General features: G+C 56.2%; 1 protein-coding gene across 1 annotated transcript in view; it reads right to left on the reverse strand.

Annotated features, from left to right (window-relative positions):
* The window catches only part of APCDD1L (APC down-regulated 1 like), a 53828-nt gene continuing 31825 nt past the window's right edge, over positions 3260 to 25262 (reverse strand). Inside the window, exons 2-4 of the mRNA XM_021077840.1 lie at positions 14071 to 14209; positions 10828 to 11380; positions 3260 to 6075 (exon numbers count right to left, since the gene is read on the reverse strand). Of these exons, the coding sequence (XP_020933499.1) occupies positions 5305 to 6075; positions 10828 to 11380; positions 14071 to 14209 (1463 nt within the window). The 3' untranslated portion in view covers positions 3260 to 5304. The remainder of the gene's footprint in view (positions 6076 to 10827; positions 11381 to 14070; positions 14210 to 25262) is intronic.

The following is a 25262-nucleotide window of genomic DNA, read 5'->3' on the forward strand; positions in this document are numbered from 1 at the left end:
CCATATTTTAAAGGCTTTCCTCAGAGGCCTGGTGATCCTTGACTGTCCTTAGGTATTTATCAGTGAAGCACCTTAAAGGTGATGGGAAGCTGTAGGTTGGGTTTGTTGACTGGTGGCTTTCTTGAAAGCTAACTGGGTGGGGACCTAAGGGACATTTCCTTGGAGAATTTTCTAGCTTTCAGTATCTGTGGTTGGTTTAGCTTGGCCTCCAATCTTCCGGTCTCCCACCTAGTAACCTAAGTCTAAGTCTTATCTCTCAGGAAGGAGGAGACTTTGCAACCTCACTGTTTCAGACCTAGTGTTGTCTTCACTACCTCTTTCTTCAGCTTGATAACCTTGCCCTGGATGATCTCCACATGCAAAGGTCCCTTATTCAACTGCTGATTGTTGGAGGGATTAGAGAGAGGATCTGGGGCTAAAACTCCTTTTATAGACTTGCAAACGGTCCTCCTGTTTCCACCCTAATGCTCTCCCACCCCGGAGGGGCTGTGGGCCGCAGATTCTAAGCCCTCAGGGCACGAGTGGACTTGCCTCTGAGCTCTTCCCCTTGACCCACCTGCAAGCCCTTTCCTTCCCTCTCTCTGTAGCCTGCTGTCAGTGCTAAGGTGCCCATCAGCTTTCCAGATTCCAGAATTTTGCTGACATCTCCTATTGGCTGTGTCCTCTTTCCCTTTTTTGTTTATCCGTATGGTTTTATGCCTGTTTATTCTCTTCCCACTCCCAGAAGGGAGTGGAGGTAAAAGCATGTATTTTACCTGGACATCTTAGCCAGAAGTTTGGAAGATCTTCCTCCCAAGGCACCCAAGATAGTCCTTGGCTCATGGTGTGTGTGCTAAGTCGTTATATGTCAGTCTTATTAAACTGACATGGCTGGGAGTTCCCATTGTGCCTCAGTGGTGATGAACCCAACTAGAGTCCATGAGATTGTGGATTCAGTCCCTGGCCCCACTCAGTGGTTTAAGGATTGCTTGTTGCTGTGAGCTGTGGTGTAGGCCACAGACGCAGCTTGGATATGGCATTGCTGTGGCGTAGGCCTATAAGATCTCTAGCCTGGGGACGTCCATTGCTGCAGGTGCAGCCTTAAAAAAGCAAACAAAACAAAACAAATGTGAGAGGAAGAGTCATGGGTTATTCACGAATAACCATTAGGAAATAAACACGACACCACTGAGAAAAGACCCATCCTCTCAAGAGATTCCTGGTTCAAAGCCATTGCTCTTAGGATATGTCCTTGGTTCCTCTTGAATCACGTGCCAGTTCGGCCTTTCTGGGTGTGGATGCTGGACGGCTCCAGGAGTCATCAGGTGGTGGGGACTCTGAAGCTGGGGCTTCCATAGCGAGAGGGTAGAGAGACCTGGTGTCTGTGTGAGGCTGCGGGTCCCCGTCTCCCTGACCTCTGTTAAGTGTGAGAAACCTGAGACGGCCTCGGGGGCCCCGCGGCCCCCTTCCTGGGATGGCACTTGTCCCTAGTGTCCGAGAGAGCCTGGCCAGTAGGCAGCAGGCATCAAGTTCACGGTTCTGGGTCTGCTCTGCCATCTGATGGAAAGGAACATCAACATTCCAAGCTGGCACTGGGTTATTATCATCTTGCTGCTTGAGTTCAGAGCCATCCCAGCCAGTTCTCAGAGCATTCATTCATCTAATCCGTGTTTACTGAGCCCCTACTCTGTGCCAGGCTCCGTTCCACACCCAGGGGCACAGGGGGAGCCAGGCGGACATCAAGGGACCCATGATCTAGAGGACAAGGGCCGACAAGGAAGAGGGAAACGGACGAAGAGGGCGTTTGAGACCCTGAAAACTGAAGTGGAAAAACAACAAGGAGGCTGCCGTGGGCACTGGGCCTGGGGTGGGCAGAGAGCGGCGGGCAGGGGCCCTGGGAGGAACCAAGTTCGTGTGATTTCCAACTGCAGGGGGGCCTCCTGGCTGGGGAGGACGGCAGGTGGGGGCTTCTGGGCATCGGGGTTTGCAGGAGGGCCCGCCCGGAAGCTGAGCAGGCGAGCCTGGCAGGTCAATTACTCTATCTGATGGGGGTTATGTGCGACGAGGAAGCAGCTGTCTGTCACCTAAGGCCATCACGGGCGGATTGGAGGTCGCACGCTGGGGCCCAGGTTCCCCCCCCCCGCCACCCCCCGTGAGCCAAGCAGCCCCTCCCCGTCGGGCTCCACGAGTGGCCGAGAGGAGGCCCAGGCCACAGCCCTTGTGCCCGGCCTCCAGCGACAGGAGGCTCTGCCCCTCCCCCACCTCCGGCCTGAGTCACCAGCCCCAGGGACCAGAGCCAGGGTGGCACAGCCCACGACACCTGGAGCCGCTGTCGCTCAGGCCAGCAGCACTGCTGGGAGATTGAACAGGTTCACTTAGAGAAAGCAAAGAAATAACTTCTTTTGATAACCAGCATCTGTTAGTTAATGGGCCTCTGAGAGCTGTATACAATTTAAACTTTTTATTAAAAAAAAAAAAAAAGCTCATTTACCCTCCTGGGAGCCTGCGCTATGAAATTATAAACTGTGCGAGGTTCTTTTTCTTCCCCTTCTAAACGTGACTGAACATACAATGGAGAACATTAATTTTGTTTTGTTTTGTTTTGCACGAGGACCGTGGGGTTTCCTCTCCTCTTCTGATTAAAGCTGTCTTGGGTTTTCTGCGGAGATAAGGAGCTTCTCCATCCCTGCGGCAGCCCGTCAGTCCTTTGGCCCCAGACCCACCCTTCACGGGAGCCCAGGACCTGGGCAGCGTGGCTTCCTGCCTGGGAGAAGGGACCTGATGTTTTCTGCAGCATCGCCTGCTCCAGGACCAAGAAGCCCAGGATGGGGGGCACCTGGTCCTGTCAGTGGTGCCAGGCAGTGTCTTTCTTCTTCAGCGTCGACCTCCTAATTCACAGAGGCTCAGCCACGTTCCAGAAAGCAGCTCTGAATGGCTTTCCCCAAATACAGCCACGAATCCCACCCCTGCCAGGGGACCAGGCCCTGGAGGGAGTGCCCACGACTGAGGCTCAGCTGGCCCCTCGCCCGCACTGAGCCCTCTGTTCTCTCTGCACGTTGCAAGGTCACACCCTACACGGCGGGGCCGCCTCACAGGGCACCACACCTGGCACATGGCAGCGACTTCTTCGTTGGCGAAGGTTCACCGGGATCACGAACCCTGGTTTACCCGGCCGTACTCACAGGCCTGGCTGAACTTGCTGGAAAAACCAGCAGAGAAAAAACGTGAATAAGTCCATGATCCGTAAGCATGAGCAAGAAGTTAAAGCAGAGTGGTGGGATGGAGAGACAGGAGGGGGGGTGCAGATGGTGGGGCTCCTTGAGGAGGTGACACTGGGTCTGAGGCTTGAATGGAAAGAAAGAGCCAGGCCTCTGGAGATCTGGGGGAAGTGGGGTTGGGCAGCAGCAATGGCATGTGCAAACGTCCTGAGGCAGGAGAGAGCTTGGTGTGATCAAGCAAAGGAAGGCAGGTCAGTGCAGCCGGGGCAAGGAGGGGGCTGGACCTGATGGACGCGTGACCGGGGGCAGGGATCTCACCCCCTGTGCACCTGACGCCCCCAGAGACTCTTCAGCTGAGCTGCAGGTGTGTCGCAGAGACAGCGGGCTTTACCTCCACCGGTCTGCTCTCCCTCACACATTCTCTGCAAGACACTTCAGTTCCTTTCTTTAGAACCATAATCCCCTCGGTTGACTTTAATAACCAGCGGGAACGTTTCTCAGGCTGTTTAATTTTATTAAAAGATTCAAATTTGATGATAAACGGTGGTATGGTTGCCTCGAGCCTCAGATACAAGACTTGCTCAGCCATGGACGCCTTCTCGCCACCCACCCTCGTTCATCCCCACCGGGAACACGCCCCCCCGCCCCCCCCTCCTTGCAGTCGCAGCCCGTAAATAATCTAATTATTTCTTGTACTTTGGTAAATATGCCAGGAACACTCATAGCTCTCTGAGACCTACAGAGAATAGTAACTTGGTGATTTTTTTGTTTTTAAGAATGGGAAGATAAGCTCGGGCAATTTCAGCGGGCGGATCGAACCCCACACAGTCTAAGGGAGGACAAGGACTTCCCTCTGAAAAAGCATCATTAGCTTCCCAGACAGTTGTGGGTCAAGATCTGTGAGAAGAGGCAGAGACAGGACTCGGGCGGAGGAGGGCGCGGTGGGGGAGGCAGTTTGAATCATCGGCACCGTGGCCCGGAAACCTGTGAGCCCACCAGGGTGCCAGTTAATTTCACAGCGCACAGACACGGCCCTGGGAACACCGGCAGGGTTCCCTGGGGAGGCACCGCCTGTGCCCACCTGAGCCCCTCTGCGCGGAGACCTCAGCACGTCGGCATGGTGGCCAGCAGGCCGGGCCAGGCGAGGCCGTCTCCTCCGCCAGACGTCCGGTGTAGCCAGTGACCTGACCTCCCTGGACGATGGTCCCAAAGATGCACCAGCGGTTCCTCTTCCTCCTTGTCAGCCAAGTACTGGGAGTATTGAAAAGCCAGGGCACCCGTGTAGGGCTAATTACAGAGCACGTTAGTATCACGCCGTCCTTAGTGTGAATTACCGTCCAAGGCTGGAAATGCCGCTTTCCCCCACAGACGTGTCCCCAGCCCCGCGCACTGGTGTTTGGTGTGGGCCAGGGAGGCCGAGCTCCTCGGCGCGGGTGGGGCCGCCTTTATGCGCGTGCGGGCCCCAAAGGGCTGGATTTACCCGCACGAGGAGTTGACAGCTTGAGGCCCAACTTGCAGAAGCGCAGGCAGGCGCAGACACACGCCGGCAGTCACAACTCAAGAAAGCCGAGCTGCCCCCAAAGAGCCGAGCCCCTTCCAGAGAGCTGAGGCGCGCAGAAAGCCCGAAGCAGCATCTTTAATTCATGGCTCTGCTTTGAGCTCGTATTGCTAAATTCGAATTAATAATCTTTAAACAACAACCCCCAGACTCGGGGGAGCCGTGGCAGCATATGCCTGTGCAGACCCGCGTTCCCATGTCGCTGAACCCCAAGAGCGTAGGAAGAGAACTGGGGCGCAGCCAGGCGGGGAGGCTGTGTGGTCTCTTCCCCAGCACTGATGCTCAGACGACCCGGGGAAAAGAGGGGCGAGCATCAGGAAACTCAGAACCTTGGACGCTGCTGCGATGCCCAAGTTCACGGTCATGATGCGAATTTGCTGGCCTTGGTGTGGATCTGGAGGGTGCCAAGCCACGGGGACCCGGGCCGAGCGGGCACAGCCGGGCTGTGGAACCGGCCAGGACAGAGGCCTGGGTGGAGGAGGCCGTGCCGGGGGGAGTCCATGGGGTGGGCAGGGTCCCAAGGCGCCGTCCAGGAATCAAAGGCCAGTTTCAGAGCCACTGGAGGATGGCCAGCCCTAGAGCCAGGAGCAGAGGGCAGAGAGGGGCCTCTTGGGGACATGGCCCCTTGGCACGGACAGGCTTGTGTGGCAGAGGCTGGTGCTGAGGGGCCCTGGAGAGGCCCCAGGCCACCCCGTCACAGGGCACCAGGGGCGCTTGGTAGGACGTGGGCCGCTTCTCGGGGGTGTCTGGACTTGACCCGTCGCTGGGCCTCTGCCCGATGAAGAGCAGGTTCCGCCCAAGGGGGTCTCGCTCCATCTTGAAGAGCTCGTACTCCACGTGGGGGAGCCTGATGCCCAGCGGCAGGCACCCGTTGGTGGCCGTGACATCCCGCTCTGCTCCCAGGGACCAGAGCCCTGGGCCCCCGCAGCTGCTCGGCTCAGAGAAGTTGAGCATGGCCGTGGTGACCTGGTCCCTAGGGGTCACACGGGCGCGGGTGACCTGGAACACCAGCTCGGTGCCGCCCCGAACCTTGGCCGACGGCGTGCCCTTGGTGTAGCGGCCGGCGGCGTAGACGGTGAAGGTGGGCTGCTGGCAGGTGGGGTCAGAGAAGTGGTGGTAATACCCTTCCCAGGAGCGGTTGTGCCCGTGGAAGGTGAAGAGCCTGGTGAGGAAGAGCACGGCGGGGCGCACCTCGCACCCGGGGCTGACCCACCGGCCCCCCAGGCGCAGGGGCAGGGCCACCTGGGGGGGCAGCACGGGCGGGTGGTGCTCGTCGGAGCGGGCGATGAGGCTGCAGGCCGGGCAGGGCCGAGCGTGGTGCTGGCGAGACAAAGAGAGGGGGTGACTGCCCGAGGTGGACAGGTGGCCTACAGCCCCCCCGGGCACCGTCACTTCCTTCACTCCTGCCTCCAGCCCCAGTGGCCACTTGACTCTTCCTGGGCCTCAGTCGGCTCCATCCTCCAGCCTCTGCACCTGCCTCTCCCTGCAGCCACCTCCCCCTACCCCCACGTCACCTGGCCATCTCCTTCCTAGGGGCCACGTGGCCCCTCAGAGCCGGGCCTTAGCGAGGCTTTTCCTGACCTTCCGGCATCCCGCTATCTTTGCCCGTCCCCCCCCCGCCCCCGGGCCAACATGGGATAGAAAGCTCCAGAAAGCCCAACTGCCCGTCCCTCTGGGGCTGCCCATCTCCAGGGCCAGGTTGCAGCAGGTGTGCCGGGTGAAGGGAGGAGAGACCAAACGTGTCTCCTGGGAGTTGAATGATGCTGCCCGTTCCCCGCCCGGCCTGCTTGGTCCTGAAGCTGCACCACGGACATTTTCTGTCTTTCTCCTTGCGTGCCGTTAACGCCCCCACCCCCAGCCCACCCCCCCAAGTGCTTCCCAAGGACGGGGGCTGGGCTGGGCACTCCTCGGGCACTGAGAAGCTGAGGCTGAAACGGAGCCCGCCAGGCTCTCCACTCTGGACATGGCAGACTCGAGCCGAAACCACTGACCCCCGGGGTCAAAAGCCTCCCTCTGCCCACATCGGCCTGCGTCTCCACGGTGGGTCAACAAGAGAGGCTTTTGTCTTCAGAAATTGCGCCTTGGGGAGGTCCCGTTGTGGCTCAGGGGAGAAGAACCTGACTCATATCCATGAGGATGCAGGTTCGATCCCTGGCCTTGCGCAGTGGGTTAAAGGATCCAGCGTTGCCGTGAGCCGTGGTGTAGGTCGCAGATGTGGCTCGGATCTGGCGTGGCTGTGGCTGTGGCCGGCAGCTGTAGCTCTGATTCGACCCCTAGCCCGGGAACCTCCATATGCTGCGGGTGTAGCCCTAAGAAAGAAAGAAAGAATTTCACCTGGGAGGGCACGCGTCACCCCCTCCACTCCTGCAAGTGGATGTGGAACCGGGGTGAAGAGCCACGACACTTCTCACGCCTTGGGAACCCTGGGCTCAGGGTCTGTGCTGAGGAGCCGCTGGAAAAAGCTGCAGAGAGATTCTGCACAGAGATGTTCACTCGTGTGTTATTTAAAGTCGGGAACCCAGCCCGCGCTGCCGTGTCAGGTGCGGCCACGTCCTCACTTGCCCCGGCTGTGGTCTTGTTTTCCTCTCGCTTTGGCCTTATTTACAGGTGCCACTGCCTTATAAATTCTCATGAGCTAGGTTTACAGCAAAACACGTCAACAGGAAGCAGATGCTAAACCAAATTGCGTGGGAGCAGTCGGTCTGCATTTTGGAGTGAAAAAGCTCAGTCCAGGCCAAAAAGAAACCAGATACACACATCTTGGCTTTTTTTTTTTTTTTCCTCTCTCTTTTTTTCTTTTTTTCTTTTTTTTTTTTTTTAAGGGAGACGCTGCCCAGAATTTAGTTCAGAGCATCATTCTGAAAGATAAATATCCTGGAACAGCCACTTGTCAAAGCAAGCAGCCCAGGTTCTGCCATTCCAGAAGGAAATTGGGGGCCAGGGATGCACACAGGACAGGCAGGGGGAGAAGCATCGTGAGGGCCCAGCTGGGGGAAAAAAAAAAACAACAAAAAAAAACAGCTCTGATTTTTTTTCTTGCAAAAAACAAAAGATTTCCACAGATTGCTGATGGATGAGTTTCATGCCAAACAAGGGGCGTTTGGGAGTTCTGGTTTAGAAAGAAAATATTGGATGACTGAGAACAGTTTTTTCCTTCTTCTTTCTATTTTGTATTGCTACACTAAAAGCTCTTATCTCTATGATGCACCTAAGTCGTCCTGATTTCCATACCATAGAAAATGAAATTATTTTTTGGTTTGGGGGACTCTGACCCAGAGAGCTCGAAGGCGCTTGCAAATAAATGCGAATAAATGGCTACAGAAATGTTTGTGATGGGAAGAGGCAAGAAATCGGCATGGTTAGCTGGAGTGCCAGTAATGGGAATGCTGGCTGATAAGAGTCTTCTCTAATTTAGGCATTTTAACCCACGTTCCAACTGTCGTCACGCTAATGCGTATTGACAGGCCATGATGCATCACAGCAAAATAATCTCGGGGCTGCCTTTCTTCCTCAAAGGAGGTGCCTTCTGCGGACAGAAGGACCTCAGGGGTGCTGGCCGGGGACCTGGGGCCGGCAGTTTGCTGCCTGGTGGAAAACAAATGGAGAGCTGGCCACATGTTAAGGCGAGAGAGGGAAGAGAAACAAGCATTTCCTTCTCCGATGCTTTGGGAGGGATGAAGGACCCGCCTCTCTGAGAAAAGCTTCCAGGCCTCATTCGAGCACGGGTCCAGAGCTGCACGTGTTCCTAAACAAGGCCCCGGCCAGCAGAATTCACACTTGTGCGCAAGCCAAGCCCTTGCTGGTTCAAGCCTGTTACATAAAGTTGTTTCTCAAACAGCACATAACCGTTTCTAATTAACCCCCAGAGGTGACACCAGCCTTAGATGATTTTGGTCGAGTGTTGGCTGATTGATGAGGAGTCTATGTCCAGGCAGTGAATTTGGGGATCAAATTGGTTTTAAATTAACTTCCAACAACGCTCATGTTTTTACCATCTGGTTCGGATTGTGGGCAAGGCTTGGGCCCCGAGAGCATGAGGCAGTGACTGAGCCCTTACTGGGGGGTCATCTGCAGCGCTGCCTCCGTTGAAATTATTGTCCTTTTTCTTTTTTTCGGAGGAGGGGCAGTTGGTGAGCGGACATTTAATTTAACATCCGTACACGTGGCCCCGCCGGTCCAGGCTCACATTTCTGTGTGTCCTGCTTGGCGACTGCACTGCCGGTTGTCCCGGCCGCCCTGGCTGCTCAGACAGCAGGAGGCCGTGGCCCCAGAGTCCTTCCCTGGGGAGACATGACCTTGTCACCGTCAGAGCAGGGTGCCCTCCTAATGAGGTAGTGGGTGCCAGGGATCACCCCACCGCCAGCGCCTTCTCTGCCGTGAGAATGAACATCAGACCAGCCTAGGGATTGGCAGCCAAGAGGGAATTGTTTCGAGGTCACTGAAAGAACTCGGGCTGATTTTCTGATGAGAATGTCTTGCCGTGCTGCTTCTCTGCTGCCCAGATCCTGGGTTGGGAGGAGGGCAGTGGGAGAAGGAGAGAGAGCAGATGGGCTCAAACCTAGTGCCCCCCCCCACCCCCGCCACACACACTGGGGGTGCTTCGATAAGCGGCTGCTCTCGGGTGAGATTTGCCCTAGGCTGGTTTAATTCCTTGAGGGTCTCATATACAGCAGGTACTTAATACATGCTGAACTCCTCCGTCCTCCATTCATTCATTCTCCCTTTTGAAAACCGTTCCTTGCGCGTCCCTTACAGGCATCCTTAACCTGGGGTCCTAACCTCGACTTCACCTTGACTAATCTCTATCCGAAGGTGAAAGTTTCTTCTCACTGTGAAGAGCGGCGACAAACCCCAGTAGCTTCTCTGGAACCTTCTGCTTTGTGGCTGATCTCACGTCTTTTATATGTAGATATAATATCTACAATATCTATATCGTAATATATACCTTGACGCATATCTATTCACATGTAGGTAAGTATTGTTGACACACGTCGCTACTTTGAAACTAGGGAGAGTAAAGCAATTCACATTCGCAGTGTTCCTGTGTCACAAATGAGTGTTTAAAGACTTGGGTAACTGTTTTCATTGAGCTGGTTTCTGTTTAAATCCCACATATATTTTATTTCGTGCTTCTATGAACATTTTTCTGACGTGAGGTCCTGGGGTTTCACCAGCCTCAGTGGAGAGGTCGCCGGGCCCTAGCAGTGGCTGGCAGACTCTGTGCTTGGTGCCAGGAGAGTACTGCACACATCAAGTTCAGTTTCTTCCTGCCTGAGTGCTCATCGGACCAAAAAGGGCTGTGAGATCTTCCTCCACCTGGGGAAGTGTGTCTGTGGTGTCGTTAATGTAAAGTCTATAGGTTAATCAGCTTAAGTGAAATTCACCCCGGGGCGGGGTAGGCGGTGCATCTCAAAGAGGCCAGCTCCCTTTGGACTGCGGCCTCCTGCTCAGAGAGAGGTCCGTGGACCCCCCGGGAGCCTGTTAGAGATGCAGAATTCCAGGCCAGACTGTGCCTGCTAGAAGATGCCCAGGTGGTGACATCTTGAGAGCGCTCGGAGTCGGAGCAGGCGCTGCGCTGCGCTGCCTGGTGTCAGCATGGAGGGGCAGGCCCAGTGCCTCTGGCCCCGGGTTGGCAGTGGGGTCCGCATAGAGCTTCTAAGTGGGCCTCCAAGGGCCACCGCTGCCTGGCAGGGGCCTGGCAGGGGCTGTGCTCCCTCGTTCATTCAGCGTCTCCTGGCCCTGCCCGAGTGCCAGACCCTGGGCCAGGTGTGGGGACACAGAGAGGGGTCTAGGGTTAGTGGGAGAAGGCAACAAAGCAGTCATCAGTGCAGACCAGGGGTGCCACGGGCTGGAGCTATGCAGGGTGGGGGCTGGAGGGGGCTCTGAGCTGAGAACTGAGGGAGGAGGACGCCGGGGCCCGCTGGGATGTCAGAGGGCTCACCGGGAGTTCCTCCTGGAAAAAACCGGTCCTGGCCAGACCCAAGGAAAGATGTCTCCAGCAGGTGCAAGTGTCCTGAGGCCAGCAGGCCAGAGTGGGGGGGAGGGGGGCGGGGGCCCGGGCCCCAGACTCACCAGGGCGCTCTGCAGCGGGCGCTGGTAGCCGGTGGGCCGGTAGTGGCGCCTCTCGGCCCAGTCGGTGTGGATGTCGCCCAGGTAGAGCTCCTCCACCAGGCGCGGCGCGGCCTGGGGCTTGGGCTGCAGGCGGCGCTGCACGCGGACCAGGCTGAGCTCGTGCATGGTGAAGCCCAGGGCGGCCGCGCAGTCCCGCTCAGCCCGGGCGCTCAGCAGCTCGTACAGGGCCCCGGGCAGCCAGGCCCGGGCGGGGGGCAGCCGGCGCGCGCAGGCCCGGCCGGCCCGGCTCTGGTCCAGGCGCGCGGCCACGTCGAGCAGGGCGCGGCGGCTGTGGAAGACGACGCCCACCTTGTGCAGGTGGTAGTCGGCCTCGGTGGCGCCCCGGGTGACCCAGGAGGCGCGGCGCAGGCGCACCTTGCCCTTGATGAGCAGCGAGTGGGCCGGCTCCCGGCAGGCGGCGTCGCGGTAGTAGAACTGGTAGGCGCGGAAGAGGCGGTTGGGGAAGAAGGTGTAGGAGCGCGTCAGGAACTCGGGGCCCGGGCGCACCTCGCAGCTGCGGGGAAGGTGGGTGGGCAGCGCGGTGAGCACCTGCGTGGGGAGCCCCCCCCCACCCCCCCCCTGCTGCGGGCTCCCGGCCGCCTCCGTTGATGCCTTTGGGGGCTGGGGGCTTTCCCCCGCCCCGGGGCCTGGTGGCAGCAACAGAGGCCTTGCCTCCGTTCAACCCCAGTTGCCTTCTTCACCCGGCATCTCGCCCCCAGGCGTCAGTCCCTGTGGGTCCCGTGGCTCCCAGGCTTTGCAGCGAGAGCACCCTGGTGCAGATGCCATTTCAGGGTGCCCAGGAAGCAGCAGCCCAGGGGTGGCGCCTGGGAGGCGCTTAAGAAGCGGGGACTCCCTCGCAGCCTTTGGGGAGCCCTGTGCCCGGGGTCTGGGAGGCCGCGTCCTGCCTGTTCTCACTCCCTGTTGGATTCTTGGCACCCGGCCCAGGGCCTGGCACACACCGAGCTCCCTGACCTCGGTCCTCGCGAAGTCAGTTGCGGATGATGGGCGCGTACATTCTGCCTCTCTCTTTGCTAAGCGCGGCCCTCTGACCACCTGTCACCCGCCTCTGTGACAGGTCTGCTGTGGAACCCAGGGGTCAGCGAGCTTTTCCTGTAAAGGCTCAGATAATAAATACTGTTGTCTTTGTGGCCAGGTGAACTTTGTTGCAGTGACTCAAGGTTGTGGTTCTGGAGCTGAGGTACCGGGAGACAGTATGCACGTGGTGGGCGTGATTGTGTGCCAATAAAACTTTATTTATAAAATCAGGCATCAGGCTAACCCTGGCCCCCAGGCCCTATTCTGCTGCTGATGAAAACACTCCCAGGGTAGGGCTGGGGTATAGGGAAGCCACACGACTCCTAGACCCACAGTCACACCCTGGGCTGGGGGCAAGGAGCCTCTGGGCCTTTCCCACGGGGGCTCAGATGGTCAGATGGGGTGGATGGTGGACAAATTCTGGGGGGAAGAAAGAGCAGGCAGCACAGTGCCCGAACGATGTTACTCTGACCCGGCACCACCTGTACTGTATTTTCTTGCCATTTTTCTTACCGGGGCTGCTGGAGCAGGAGAAGCAGGTTCTCCCTCACCCTCTTCTACCACCTTTCGCTTATGTCAAGGAGAACATCTGTGTTGGAATTAATGTGTCCTTAACGCCAACGTCTGTTTTCTCCCAGGGAGAACAGACTCAGGTCTGTAGGCAGGCACGGAGGCAGGTAAGAATTTAATGATGCGGTTGTGTCTTCATTGACTTTCTTTGTAAGGTCCCTCCTATGTATGGCAAGGGGCTCAGCTCGCCTCATCCATAGAGACATTACACTTCTGCAAAAACAGTCCTCGTGCTGGAAATGCGTACTAGTCTACCAGTTATCCACCAATAAAGCCGTAAAAATACATGGATATATTTACACCAACGAATGCAAGTTGGCTTAAAGAAAAAACCGCAAGGAAACAGCAGTACAGACAGTAGTTTAAAAAGGAGGGAAGTGACTCCCAGGCCCGAGGGTGGGGAGATTTGCCCAAGGGGACACAGAAGGTCACAGTCTCAGTGGTTCCCAGACGTTGGGTCCTTCCCTAAACTACTCCCAGAAAGCTGCAAAGCCCTGTCTGAGGAGCACGATGGGGGACACTCTAGGAAGAAAATTCTAGACGTTTCTAGAACTCTCTGGAATGCTGTGTCTTGGGGCAGGAACAGCCTGCAACCAGTCTCCGTCCTTCCCATGTCCAGTTCTGTCTCCAAGGGACCCCCAGCCAGGATGCCTGGATCCCCCGCCCCGGCCTGTGGCGTTGATGTGGGGGCAGAGGCTAGAGATGCAGAAAGAGTGGCTTCGCTGACTCAGGCCCCTCCCGCCCCCAGTGCACTAGCAGATGTTTGGCTGTTCCCCTGACCTGGGGAGGTATGTGGAGGACGGGAAGGTCTAGTCCCTGACCCTCTAGTGGCCTGGCCTAAGGGACCGGCGGGAAGGAGGGGAGGCAGGGGAGGGGCGGATGCTGCCTCCTCCTCCCCGGCCATGTGAGGAAGACTCTGTGGGCTGCTGTCTGTCTGTGCCCCGCAGGTGAGAGCAGAGCACAAAGCCCGTTCGTCGCCCTCGAGCAGCAAGGGGGCCTCTGCAATGTCGGGTGAGCCTGTCAGGCCAGGAGATGAGGTGGGCAGGCCGGACCCTGGGCCCTCCTTGGCCTGTTCCTTCCGGCCTCAGAACCTCTGCACCCGCGCTGGTTTGGCCAGCGCCCCCCACCCCGCCGCCCCGCTCTCTGGATGGAGGTCCCTGTGTCCGAGAAGCCCTCTCTGACCACCCTCCAAAGAGTCTCCCCGATGGCCCCTCCCACATCCTCCACTTTCTTTCATCACAGAGCGTAGCGCCATCTCAAGTTTACTTCTTATTTCTCCGTTTAGGGCTTGTCCCCACCGCAGCTCCCGCTGCCCCTAGCTCACAGCAGCTACTTGATAGGTATTTATACGGCAGGTGCTCAGTCGATGTGCCAAGTGGATTTCATCTGTCTGCTGTCTGTGGCCAGAGCAGGTGCCTGGCAGTCTACCTCCCAGGTCCGCCCTGGAAGGGGGGACAAGCGAGCACATGCCTGGCAGGGAGCAGGCCTCTGGACACATGACCAAACTGTGCCCCTTTCACAGATGTGGACACTGAGGCTCAGAGAGGGTGAGGTCTCCCAGCCCAAAGGCCTGTGGTCAGGGTGACCTCGGGGTCTTACCCAGTGGAGATCCAGGGCCCGTCCAGGCGTGGGGGCAGCAATGTCGTGACGGGCGCTCTGTTGAGCAGGGGCTGCTGGCAGCGTGGTTCCCAGCGCAGGTGGCCAACCCCTGCCGTGTCGGCCGCCTCTGCGGTGTGGGCTGCAAAGCAGATGGACCCCGGTTAGTGATCTCAGACACTTGGAGCTCCCAAGCCAGGCTGGGCCACAGCCCTGGAGGCAGCCGAGAGCCGGGCGGGGTCTGCCCTCCCCACCCCCACCTTGGCTCTTCTCCGGACAGCCATGGGCCCTCAGGTTGGGGAATGAGCCTCTGAGGCATCGCCCTTACCCGCACTTGCCTGCTGGGGCTGAGTGCCGCCGGGCGGTAGCAGAGGGGCCCTACGCTCTAGGGCAGGAGGCCCCATGGACTCAGCCGGGGCGCTGGGCAGCGGGACTCGCCCCACTTCCCGGAGGAGCCCAGGTTCTGCTTGACCTCTGCCCCGTGGAGCAGGCCAGACCTGCACCTGCACCCGGCCCTCGTGGCCACTCCCTTCATGGTCCCTCCTCGGTGCCAGGCCCGTGTGCCGCCCATCCCCGCATCCGTGGGAGCGTGCTAGCCGGCCACGTGGTGGTGCTCGGTGAGCGTGCGCTGGGGCTCCGGCTTCGGGGAGGGTGGGTGTGAACAGCACGGGCAGGGCCCAGACCCTGGCCCTCTCCGGTGACACTCCCCCACCCCCTGCCCCAGATGGGCTCGTCTTATGGAGACGAGCCAGGCCTGGCCGTGGGGTCTTCACTCAGAGGAGCAGCTCAGTGGTGAGAGCACTGGGGCCTTCAGCTGCTGAAGGCAGCAGTTCCCCCTGGAAACTGATGTCCCCACTCAGAGGGGCGGCCCTGACACAGCCCAGATGGCGGGATGTTGAGGGGAACATGGCCACGAGCAGCGTCCAAATGTTACAGCCACAGGCTGCGCCCACAGGGCGGCCGGCCTCCATCTGCTGGCCGGGCTCCAGCAACAGGCCCTTCCGAGGGAACCTCCTCCCGCTGAGCCGGTGGTCCCCCCCCGGGGGGGCCTGGTGCTGCTGCCTATCCCCGCACCTGTGGGACCGGGCTAGCCGGGCACGTCGCGGTGCTCCGTAAGGGCACAGTGGGGCTCAGGCCTGGCGGTGATGCTGGGGAGACCAGCTGTGCTGGTCCAGGAGGCCTGGGTGGGCGGGGCGAGGGGTGAACCAATGGTCCCTCTGTCCTGTTCCCATCGCACCTTCACGCGGTCTTCGCGTGAGGTTAAGGAAAGGCGGCTCGGCTAGGGCGCCTCGGGTCCCCACCCACCCCCTCACGACTGGCTGATGGGGCACTTGGCCCCCCAGTTCTCTGCCCACCCAGTGGCCTCTGAGTGATCCCTCACTTTCCTGGAGGTCGGGGGTCTGATCGGGAGACTCGGGTCCCCAGGGATGGGTGCAGAAAGCTGGACAGTCCCTGGTGGGGGCGGACAATGACGGCACAGCGGTTCCTGATAACTGAGCGCCGACCCCGTGCGTTCTTATTATATCCCTTGGTCCACATTTTTGTGCGCTGGCTCGCCGTCGCAACAGATCCCAGCAGCCGGTGTTAGGTGGGCAGAGCGACGGGCTTGGCGACCTGGGCCCAGCTTACCGGCGCCTTGAGCTGCCTCACGACACAGAGCTGGGGTTCGAGCCAGCCCGGGGACTCTGGCCTGATGGCTTCCCCATCGCAGGCAGGGGACGGGGCTGAGCGAGGGAGTGAATGAGCCTTATCCAGCCCAACGAGATGACTGAAGGTAGACACAGCTGGACAGTGGGCGCTTGGCTGCCACTCTGCGGGGCAAGTCCATGCCAAAGGCTCCGGGTTAACTTGGGCTCATCTCGTCTCTCAGGGACTAGAGCCAGGATGTTGGGGTGCAGGGGAAGGCACCCAGGTTGGGCCAAATGCCCAGCATGGCCCCATTTCTAACCCTGACTGGCAACGCGCACGTTGGCATCTGCACCTCACACCGTCCCCTGCAATCAGCTTCCCCTGGAAACACCGGGTCCCCAGCATCGCATTTGTAGGTTCACGTTCACGTGAACATCCCTGGTTGTCAGTGAAACCTGTCCAAACGTGTCGACTTGGAGAGCGGACGGATCAAAGCGAGAAACAAGATCAAAAGGGACCGGGTGCTGCTGGCCTGGCGGGAAAATCAAGCTCACGTCTCAGAGCAAAACAGAATGGGCCCCGAAAATGACATTGGCTGCTTCCACAAAGCTGGCTTTCTTGAGGAAGTGTTTTCTCCAAAGGAAGTGAGGCTTCGTACTCTCTCCAAAGGCATCGTGATGGGACGTTGCCTTCATGGTGTTGTATTTTCTTTCTTTTCTTTTCTTTTTTTTGATCTTTTGTCATTTTAGGGCTGCACCCAAGGCATATGGAGGTTCCCAGGTTAGGGAGCTGTAGCCACTAGTCTACACCACAGCCACAGCAATACAGGATCTGAGCCATGTCTGCAATCTACACCACAGCTTATGGCAACGCTGGATCCTTAACCCACTGAGCGAGGCCAGGGATCGAACCTGCAACCTCATGGTTCCCAGTCGGATTCGTTTCCGCCACGCCACAATGGGACCTCCAACAGCATCGTATTTTGACACGAATCCTCAGATGGCGCATTCCTGCTCAGTGTGTTCTAGCCTGTTTTGTTTTTCTGAAAAAAGTTGGGATTTAATTAAGTCAGGGGACACAAGGTACCGTGCAACCTCACCATATTCCGAGCACGCACACACAAAACACACAACACAACTGGAGCCCGTCTTTGTAAAGATGCCCGCGTGGAGCCTAACGTTGCCTCTCGGCCATTCGTGAAGCTTTGACTTCAAGGTTGCAAAATGAAACCAGCTGCTCAGAAATGCACACGTGAAGGGCCTCCAGCCGCCGCTTTGGAGGCGCTTGTGGGTCTTCTCCTCCCCTCTCTGTCTCCCTTCCTCTTCCCTGGGGAAGTCGGAGCTCGGGGAGCCACAGCCGAAAGCAGCTGGGGCTGCAGGCCGCTCGCCCAACTTTTCGCGAGGACCTGATAGACGGAGTTAAATGCGTGGGCCAAATTGATTTTTATCATCCATGGATTTTTAATTAACAGTGGTGTCCACTTACCACCATCCATTATTTACTGTTTCCCCACTAATTAAAAATTATGCTGCTTTCGCACTCATAAGAGCAGGACATTTGAAATTAGATCACATCGTTCAAATTACCTGCAGAATTAAATCCAGAGCCTCCAGTTACTCAGACCAGGCTACTGGGGTTTAAAATATGATCTGCTCCAGCCTGATGTGTGGTCACGAGTCCGAATGCCAGGAGTGGGCACCTCGACAAGCATCGTGCCCAACCCGCGGGGGGCCTTAAGGGGAAGGACACTGCGATGTCCCTTGGGTGCAGATGCTTGGCTGAGGCTGTCTCATGACAGCGGCTCTGTCTGCGTTCCGGTGGTGAGTCCACCGGGCCACCCCGGGGGAGGCAGCCTGTCAGCGCGCCGAGGTCCGAGCGCCCGCCACTCCTACGGACCAGCAGGTGTGACCTGCACAACCTCCCACGGCCTCGGTGCTGTCGATGCCCGCGCTTTGCAGACGAGAAAAGGGGTGTGGAGAGGAGAGCTGGCCCCCGTCACTCTAACCCAGGCAGATGCTTCTTATCCACTTAAAAAGCAAAATATGGTAAAATACAGCCAACATAAAAGTCATCCTTGTAACGATTCTAAAGCCTACCATGAAATTTCAGTGGCACTTCTGATGCTAAGTAAAGCAGTCAGAGAAGGATAAACTTGTGTGCTCTCTCGCTTACAGGTGGGATCTTAAAAAATACAACAACCAACAAGATCACATAAACGAAGCTACTCAGATGCAGAAAACGGACCGGTGACCAGCCAGGGGCAAGAGGTGGGAAGGGGCTATGTTGGGGTGGGGTGTGGGCGGCACGCTGTTGGGTGCAGACAGGCTCGGGGATGTATTTTACACCCCGGGGAAGAGAGCCAGTGTTCGGTAATAAGTGGAAATGGAAAGTAACCTTTAAAATTTGCGTAAAAATGAAAACGCTTTAAGCAACAACCCAAAATTCAGTGGCCCTCAAGACCGTCCTTGGGCTGTGCGAACAAACCCGAGGACTGTCTGCTTCCAGAAGGTTTTCACCGCCCGGGGGGAGCCCTGTGCGATCGCAGTCACTCTCCACTGCTCTCTCCTCTCAAACCCTAGCAGCCAGGCACCCGCCTTCTGTCCCAGTGGAACAGCCTCTTGGGATGCTGAGATAAATGGAATAAGAACTATGTGCCCTCCTCGCTGTCATCTGCCTTCACGACGCTTCTGTCGGGTGGAGGCAATTATCCTTTTTCCAGATTTAACCCCCCCCCAAAACAAAGACGCCTTGGAGAGGTGTGACAGCTGGTCCAAAATCCATGTTTTCTTCAAAGAGGGTGAAAAGAGTAGATGTGAACCAGTTGGGGGCGGGGGTGGGGGGGCTGGGGGTGAGATGTGGGTTTGTAGCCAGAACAGATGGAGAAACATCAAGTCTTCAGATACCCTTCTTTGGGGGCAAAAAGCAAGAGAAAAGCACTGTTTCCTCCTAATTGGCTTGTTGCGAGGTTCTGGGAGGCGTGCCAGGTGAGCTGAGGTGCGGTGGGGGGCATCTCTTATTCCAGTGGTTATGCATGGATTTTACAGGGCGTTGAAAAGCAGCGGCCGCTCTGGTAGCAAAGCTGTGCTTTCGGAGCGCACATGGCCAAGGATGAGCCTGAGTTTTCAAGGGGGCTTGGCCGGAACTGGATTTTAAACGGCTGGGTCGCACTTTAAGTGATATTGAGTGAGTAAATGTGGTCGGTGGCCCAAGGGGGTGCACAGCATGAGGCGACTGAGGGTAACCCCTCACCTCTGCTCTTGCTCTGTGTCCTGGAGCCACCACAACAAAGGACTTCAAAGGGAGAAACTGATTCTCTCACAGCCTGGGATCCAGCTGTGGGTGGGGTGCAAGGCTTTCGGGGTGCGTCTTCCCTGCCTCTTTCAGCTTGTGTGTGTGTGTGTTGACGGGGGTGGGGTGGGGGGTGGAGGATCCCGCCAGCCTCCCCCTCCGTCTTCACAGCCGGCTTTCCTCGTGCCTTGATTACATCTGCAAAGAACCTATTCCTCAATGAGGTATCGGGTTAGGATCTGAACCTATCTTTGGGGGATGTCGATTCAACTCACCACAGACGCCGAGGGCTGCCTGGAGCCCAGGTCTCCCAGCATTTCTGACTTTGCGAGTTGAGATCATTTCAGACCTTCGACAACGTTGCTAAAGCAGCACAAAGAGCTCTAGGATAACCCCTTTCCCGAAGGCTGACGTCTCGCGTAGACGTAGTACAGTGATCAAACCCTGGGAATTAATGACATCCATGTCATGCTAGAACCTACTCTGCAGACCCTACGGTGACCTCGCCAGTGGTCCAAGACACCTCCTTCCTGGTCCAGGAGCCAATCCAGGATCACACATCACATGTAGTTGCTGCATCTCTTTGGTCACCTTCAATCAGAGAGATGCTGCTTTGGTCTTTGTCCTTCACGACCCTGACACTTTAGAAGAGTACGGGCCAATTATTATTATTTTAAAAAATTTATTGAGGTACCGTCGATGGGCAATGTTAATTTCTGCTGTACAGCAAAGCGATTCAGTTATCCAGAGCTATGTAGATTCTTTTTCAAATCTTCTTTCCCATCACGGGTTAGCCCAGGACATGAATCTAGTTCCCTGTGCTGTACAGCAGAACCTTGCTTATCTATTCTCTACGTGATAGTTTGCATCTGTTCTCCCCAAACTCTCAATCCATCCATCCCTCCTCTGGCGACCGCAAGTGTGTTCTCTGTGTCTGTGAGTCTGTTTCATAGGTGCGTTCACCTGTGTCATATTTTAGGTTCCATATACAAGTGATAGCAGATGGTATTTGCCTGACTTATTTCACTGAGTATGAGAATCTCTAGGTCCACACATGTTGCTGCAAAGTGACCAACTCTCTTGGCGTGTGTTCTTCAAGTTGGGATTTTCTGATGTTTCCTCAGGATTGAATTCAGCATGTGCATTTGGGGACGGACCCCAAAGAAGCCATGTTGTGTCCTTCTTGGTGCAGCATCTCTGAGGCACACAGTGTCAGCGTGTCCCAGCACCGGTGACCTTAACCAGGATCATTTGCTGAAGGGGGCATCCGCCAGGCTCCTTGACTGTTAAACGACCACTTTCCTCTCTGTAATTAATAATTATCTCAGTGGGAGTTCCCGTCGTGGCTCAGCGGAAACGAATCTGACTGGCATCCATGAGGACGCAGGGTCAAACCCTGGCCTTGCTCGGTGGGTTAAGGATCCAGCATTGCCATGCGCTGTGGTATAGGTCACAGATGTGGCTCAGATCCCATGTTGCTGTGGCTGTGGTGTAGACCGGTGGCTACAGCTCCGATTCGACCCTTAGCCTGGGAACCTCCGTATGCCGCGGGTGTAGCACTAAAAAGAAAAAAAAAAATTATCTTATGGGAATATACTTACAGATCATGAAAATATCTTGCTTTTCATTTTACTTTTCCTCACCCGTTTCAGCATCTATTGCAGATCACTGAAGATTCTTACTTTAAGCAATTATTACTGTGGTGTTTTTCCCTTGGTCATTCTCTGGCGCCATCATTCTTTTGAATTTGTGGATTGGAATTGAGCTATAAGGATGCATAGTCCCTTCTCCCTAGTTATTTCTTTATTCAATTATTATTTGTATTAGTAGAGACTCAGGGATATTTATTGTATAGGTTACAATCCATTGCTATCATTATTTAGTCTGTTGCTCAAATTGCCCTGATTTGGCCCTTGGGCACTCCTGCTTAGTTTCTGGGGCTTTTTTTTTTTTCCTGAGTACTAGTACTTTCCTCATTTTCTGGCACCAGAAGACCTTCCAGGCTTATCTTGTGCTTTCCTGGCCCAGCCCTGGAATCAGCCATTTCTCCAAGGAGTCGTGGTTCCTTTTCTTGGAGAAAGGTGTTTAGAAACCAAGATCTGGGTGCTGGGTGCTCACTGCTCCTGAGCTGTCACTCTAGGCTCCTCACCTTCCTTCCTCCCCTCTTCTCCCGCCCTCTCTCTCTTTCTCCCTCTGCCTTCTTTTCTTCCTCCCTTTCTTTTCTTTCCCTTCTCTTCTTCCCTCCTTTCCTTTCCTCATCTCTCTTGCTCCCTGCTGATTCCCCAGCTCCCTGCACAATGCCCCGTGGATACTATTTGTTGTGTCAAGCACTTCCTAACACTTAGAACAATGCCTTCACAAGGTCGGTGCTCAATAAATGCTAGTCGTGGTCGCCACTTTGCACCGAATGGATGGCTGAATGACTTGCGCCCGTGAGACCAGTGCAGACGAGTTCCCTGTTGACACGTCCCCCACCCCTTTGGGTTTCCCTTCCTAAAAATGAGCTGGTGATTTCCATCGAGTGTGGCTATTAGGGGTCAGGCTTGAAATGAAAGTGGAGAAAGAGAAGGCGTGCAGCTTTTGGAATCACTGAGAAGCTGGCTCTGCGTGAAAGGATGGTTGGTGAGGGCGCTGTCAACAGGCTGGGGACCCTGGTTGATCCAAGCAAGTGGAGGAGGAGCGAGAAGTGGGCAAAGGGAGATTTAAGTGTGAGCATCAGGTCCTGCTGAGCACTTGGAGGATGGGCTGGATCTGGCCTGAGATCCTGACATTCAGAGCTTGGCTTTAAAGTCTCTGCTGACCCTTGGCGCTGCCCCAGCCAAACTAGGACCCAGATGTGTTTCTCGATCCCCAGGGAAGGCGCCACGACAGTGACCAGTCGTCACAGAATGTGAGTCACAGCTGTAAGCCAGGACATGATTTGACATTTTCTAGTAGCCACATTAAAAAAAAAAAAGGAAAAGTGTAGCAAGTGAAATTAATTTTAATGATACTTTATCCAGCCACAGGATTATATCTCAACATGTAATAAATATGAAAACTGTTAATGAGATGTTTTATATGCCTTTAAAAATACGAGTCTTTGAAATCAGGTGGGTGTTCACACTCAGAGGACAGCTACGTTTAGATGGGTTACATTTCTAGGACCTGGGGCCGCGTGTGGCTGGTGGTGGCCCTGTTGGGCAGCACGGCCCCGCTCGAGAGCAGGATGTGCGTGTCGCGTTTCACCGCATCACAAGTTCTCAAGCTGGTTTCTCAAGACCTCGGGTGTTTTTTTTTTTTAGCAGAAAAAGGGAGGTCCAGGGAGGAGGTTTGGCCTCCTGCCCTCAGTGGAGCCCCCAGAGCCCTCACCGTTCGTTCTGGCTTATGTCCTAGGATGCTAATTAGAGTTCGCTTTGAAAAAAGTGTTCTCCTGCTGAAAAGCAGGTCTGAACCCTCTGGTTTATTTCCAAATCCTCGGCTTGAGGTAATTCACCTCGAATGTTTGTACTGGGACGTTTATGCACATTTTAAATAAAATCCCCCCCCCCAAATAATCTCTCCTGAGGAGAGGCGGCCGCCTTTTACAAATTGCCATGTGCTGGCACACACGGGTCTCAGCGGATGTTTCGCCAACAAGCTTCAGACACCGGCTGTTGCAATGGCAGCCGTCAGCGCGTTGCTACAGCAAAAGATGTGGTTTGTGATGAAGTCATTGCACAAAAGGCACGCAGCGTTTCCATTTTCGCTCCCCCGAGAAGGTTGCAGATTGGCATGCTGTGACAGTCCCGGTACCTCACAGAAATATGAAGACAGACTTTGAATTCTAAGGAGCCTACACGTCCCCTCAGATTCCTCATATGGGCCTTATTTGGCCATGAGTGAATCTCATTATCCATGTAATCCCAGGGCCTTTGCAGTCAAGGCCGGGGCGGGGTGGCTGGGAGGTCAAGTGGACTTTACGTTCTTGGGAAACTCAGAAATGGAGTGCTGGAGGAAAATCACACCCCCTCCCCGCCCCTCCAGCATCCCAGGGCTCTGCCCCGCGCCCTCCTTTGCGCGGTGAGACTTTAAAGATGCCCTGAGGACGTCTGGAGGGATGGCGTGTCTGGAAAAAGTGGATCCCGAGCTGGTGACATCCAGGAGGGCATCGGACCCAGACGTCCGTGGGTTGAAACGCCCGCGAAGGGACCTGCTTTGACCGGCCCCCGTTTCCCCAGTTCTCCATGAAAAGTCCCAGTGGGCTGAGCCAAGGGATCCGCCGATGCCATGGGCCTTGCTGACCGCACTAGGGAAGGTGGCTGTTCCACGACTGCGTTTCCAACACTGAAAGCATCTGTCAAGGGGAGCGGCGGACTCTGCCTGGGGCCTGTGTGGAGCGTTTGCTGCTCAGGGAAGAGCAAACCACTGGCTCCAGCGATGGGAAGGAACCCAGCGACAACAGTCTGGCCACCCAGGCCTGACTCCTCAGCCGGTTTCTCCTTTCTGTTTGCTTAGGAATGACCCAGCCCAGCAAAACCCCCTCAGCCCCATGAATAATTGATGCTAATCACTCCTCGATCTGGCTGGGGCTTCCACCCAGATGAACACTGGAAATTCCAGCCAAAGCCCAGCTGTTCCCACAGAGCCAAGGCATCAGGGTGATGGATGAGCGGGTCTCCCTGTTCACCCAGATGTTTTGGTGTCTTGGAGATGAGGCCTCCTCAGCTCCACTTGCGCGCCTATGTCCCCAGCCTGCGCGATGGCCCCTTGGATGGTCGTAGTTTATGCCAAATTTGGTCCACGCTCGCCACCCGTGACACCAGCGTTGGGTCCTGTGCTTTGAGGGGTGGGCCAAGGCGGCGGGGGGGGGGGGGACGTGGAGAGGGAGCGTGTGGGGTCTCTCCCTGCTTCCGAATGGCTCCGGGGGAACATTCTGGGGCGCCTGCCCTGCGGGGTGCAGTGCCAAGTCCGTGTTTGCTCAACAGAACGCGTTTCTAGAAGACTCCCGTTGGATTGAGTCCTTGTTCGCTCTCTTGGCAGAAGACCGAAGCTTCCATTGTTCTGTAGAACAGGAATTTGGCAAGATGATGGCAAGGTTTTGACACACTCAATAAGACGACGCGGGCGTGAGCTCGGTGAAGCCGCCGGCAGAGCGCGCAGGCCGAGGGGTCTTGGGGACGCCCTTGAGCCGCTTCCCTCCGCAGGGGGCCCTTGGGAGCTGGGTCTCCCGCAGGTCTTCCCCGAAGGGCCACGCATCTCCTCGTCGCACGGAAACACCTGGGTTTCGAGGCGATGACAGCGGATCCCGTCGGTGGCGGTTGAGCGCCTTCAGGTCTGAGACGCGCGGGGAGGCGCGGGGGTCGCGGGTCGGGGGCACGCACGCCTCTTACGGGGCTGTTCTTGGGAGCCTCCACAAGGGGGCCCTCTTGAGCTTTGGTTGGGGCGGTTGGGCGGCCCCGGGTGAAACCCGGCACCACCTCCTCCGGCCTCAGCGTCCAGCCCAGCGCCGCCAGGCTCGCTCCATCCGTCCGCTCTGGCCAAGGTGAAGAGGGAGCCCATCCAAGGCCAGCGCCGGGGCCCATGCCTTCTTCCGCGTGGGCGATCTTGGTTTCTGCTCGCTCGGAGCGCGCATGGCGAGACCCAAGGGCCAGGGTCATGGGGTCACCAGGCCTCGCCTCCTTTAGCAGAACTTTGCAACACAGAACAAACCCACCAGTTGGAACCTCAAGAGAATGGATCTGGGAGGCCTCATAAACAATGAAACAAACCATCTTGGGTCCTGGGCCTCTCCCCAAAGACATACATAGGGGAGCCCTGGGGTCAGCCGCCACAGGAAGCATGGAAATTTTAAATGCAAGAAAATTATTGCAATTTAACAAGTCAATTTTTCTTACATTGTGTTGAGATTAAGTTCATGGTCGCGTCCATACATTCAAAATAAGGAATTTCCCTCGAGTGCAATTTTGTGAGAAAACCTACATCATGTTTCGAAAAAGCTATTTTGTTATGAGCTACCAGATTTTATTTGAAAAGAAATGGTAATATTTAATTACGGCATTATTTTACTGTCTGGAAAATTAATGTGCTTTCGGAGTTTCAGGAGAAAGGCCGGCCGTAAGTCCGAACCCTATTTGTAAATTACCATACAAATAGAATCCCAAAGACGCAAATATTGGCTTAAGTGTTGCAGACAAGGTGCAGGAAAATGCACTGGCTTCGTAAATGTTAAATAAACAGGCCTGTAATTCTTGCCTTCCCTGGCGACCCTGGAGGGCGGCGTTCTTCTTCCGGGGAGAGTGGACGCAGCCCGCCACGGG

This window comes from Sus scrofa, chromosome 17, assembly GCF_000003025.6.
Source record: "Sus scrofa isolate TJ Tabasco breed Duroc chromosome 17, Sscrofa11.1, whole genome shotgun sequence".
Classification (NCBI taxonomy): Eukaryota; Metazoa; Chordata; class Mammalia; order Artiodactyla; family Suidae; genus Sus; species Sus scrofa.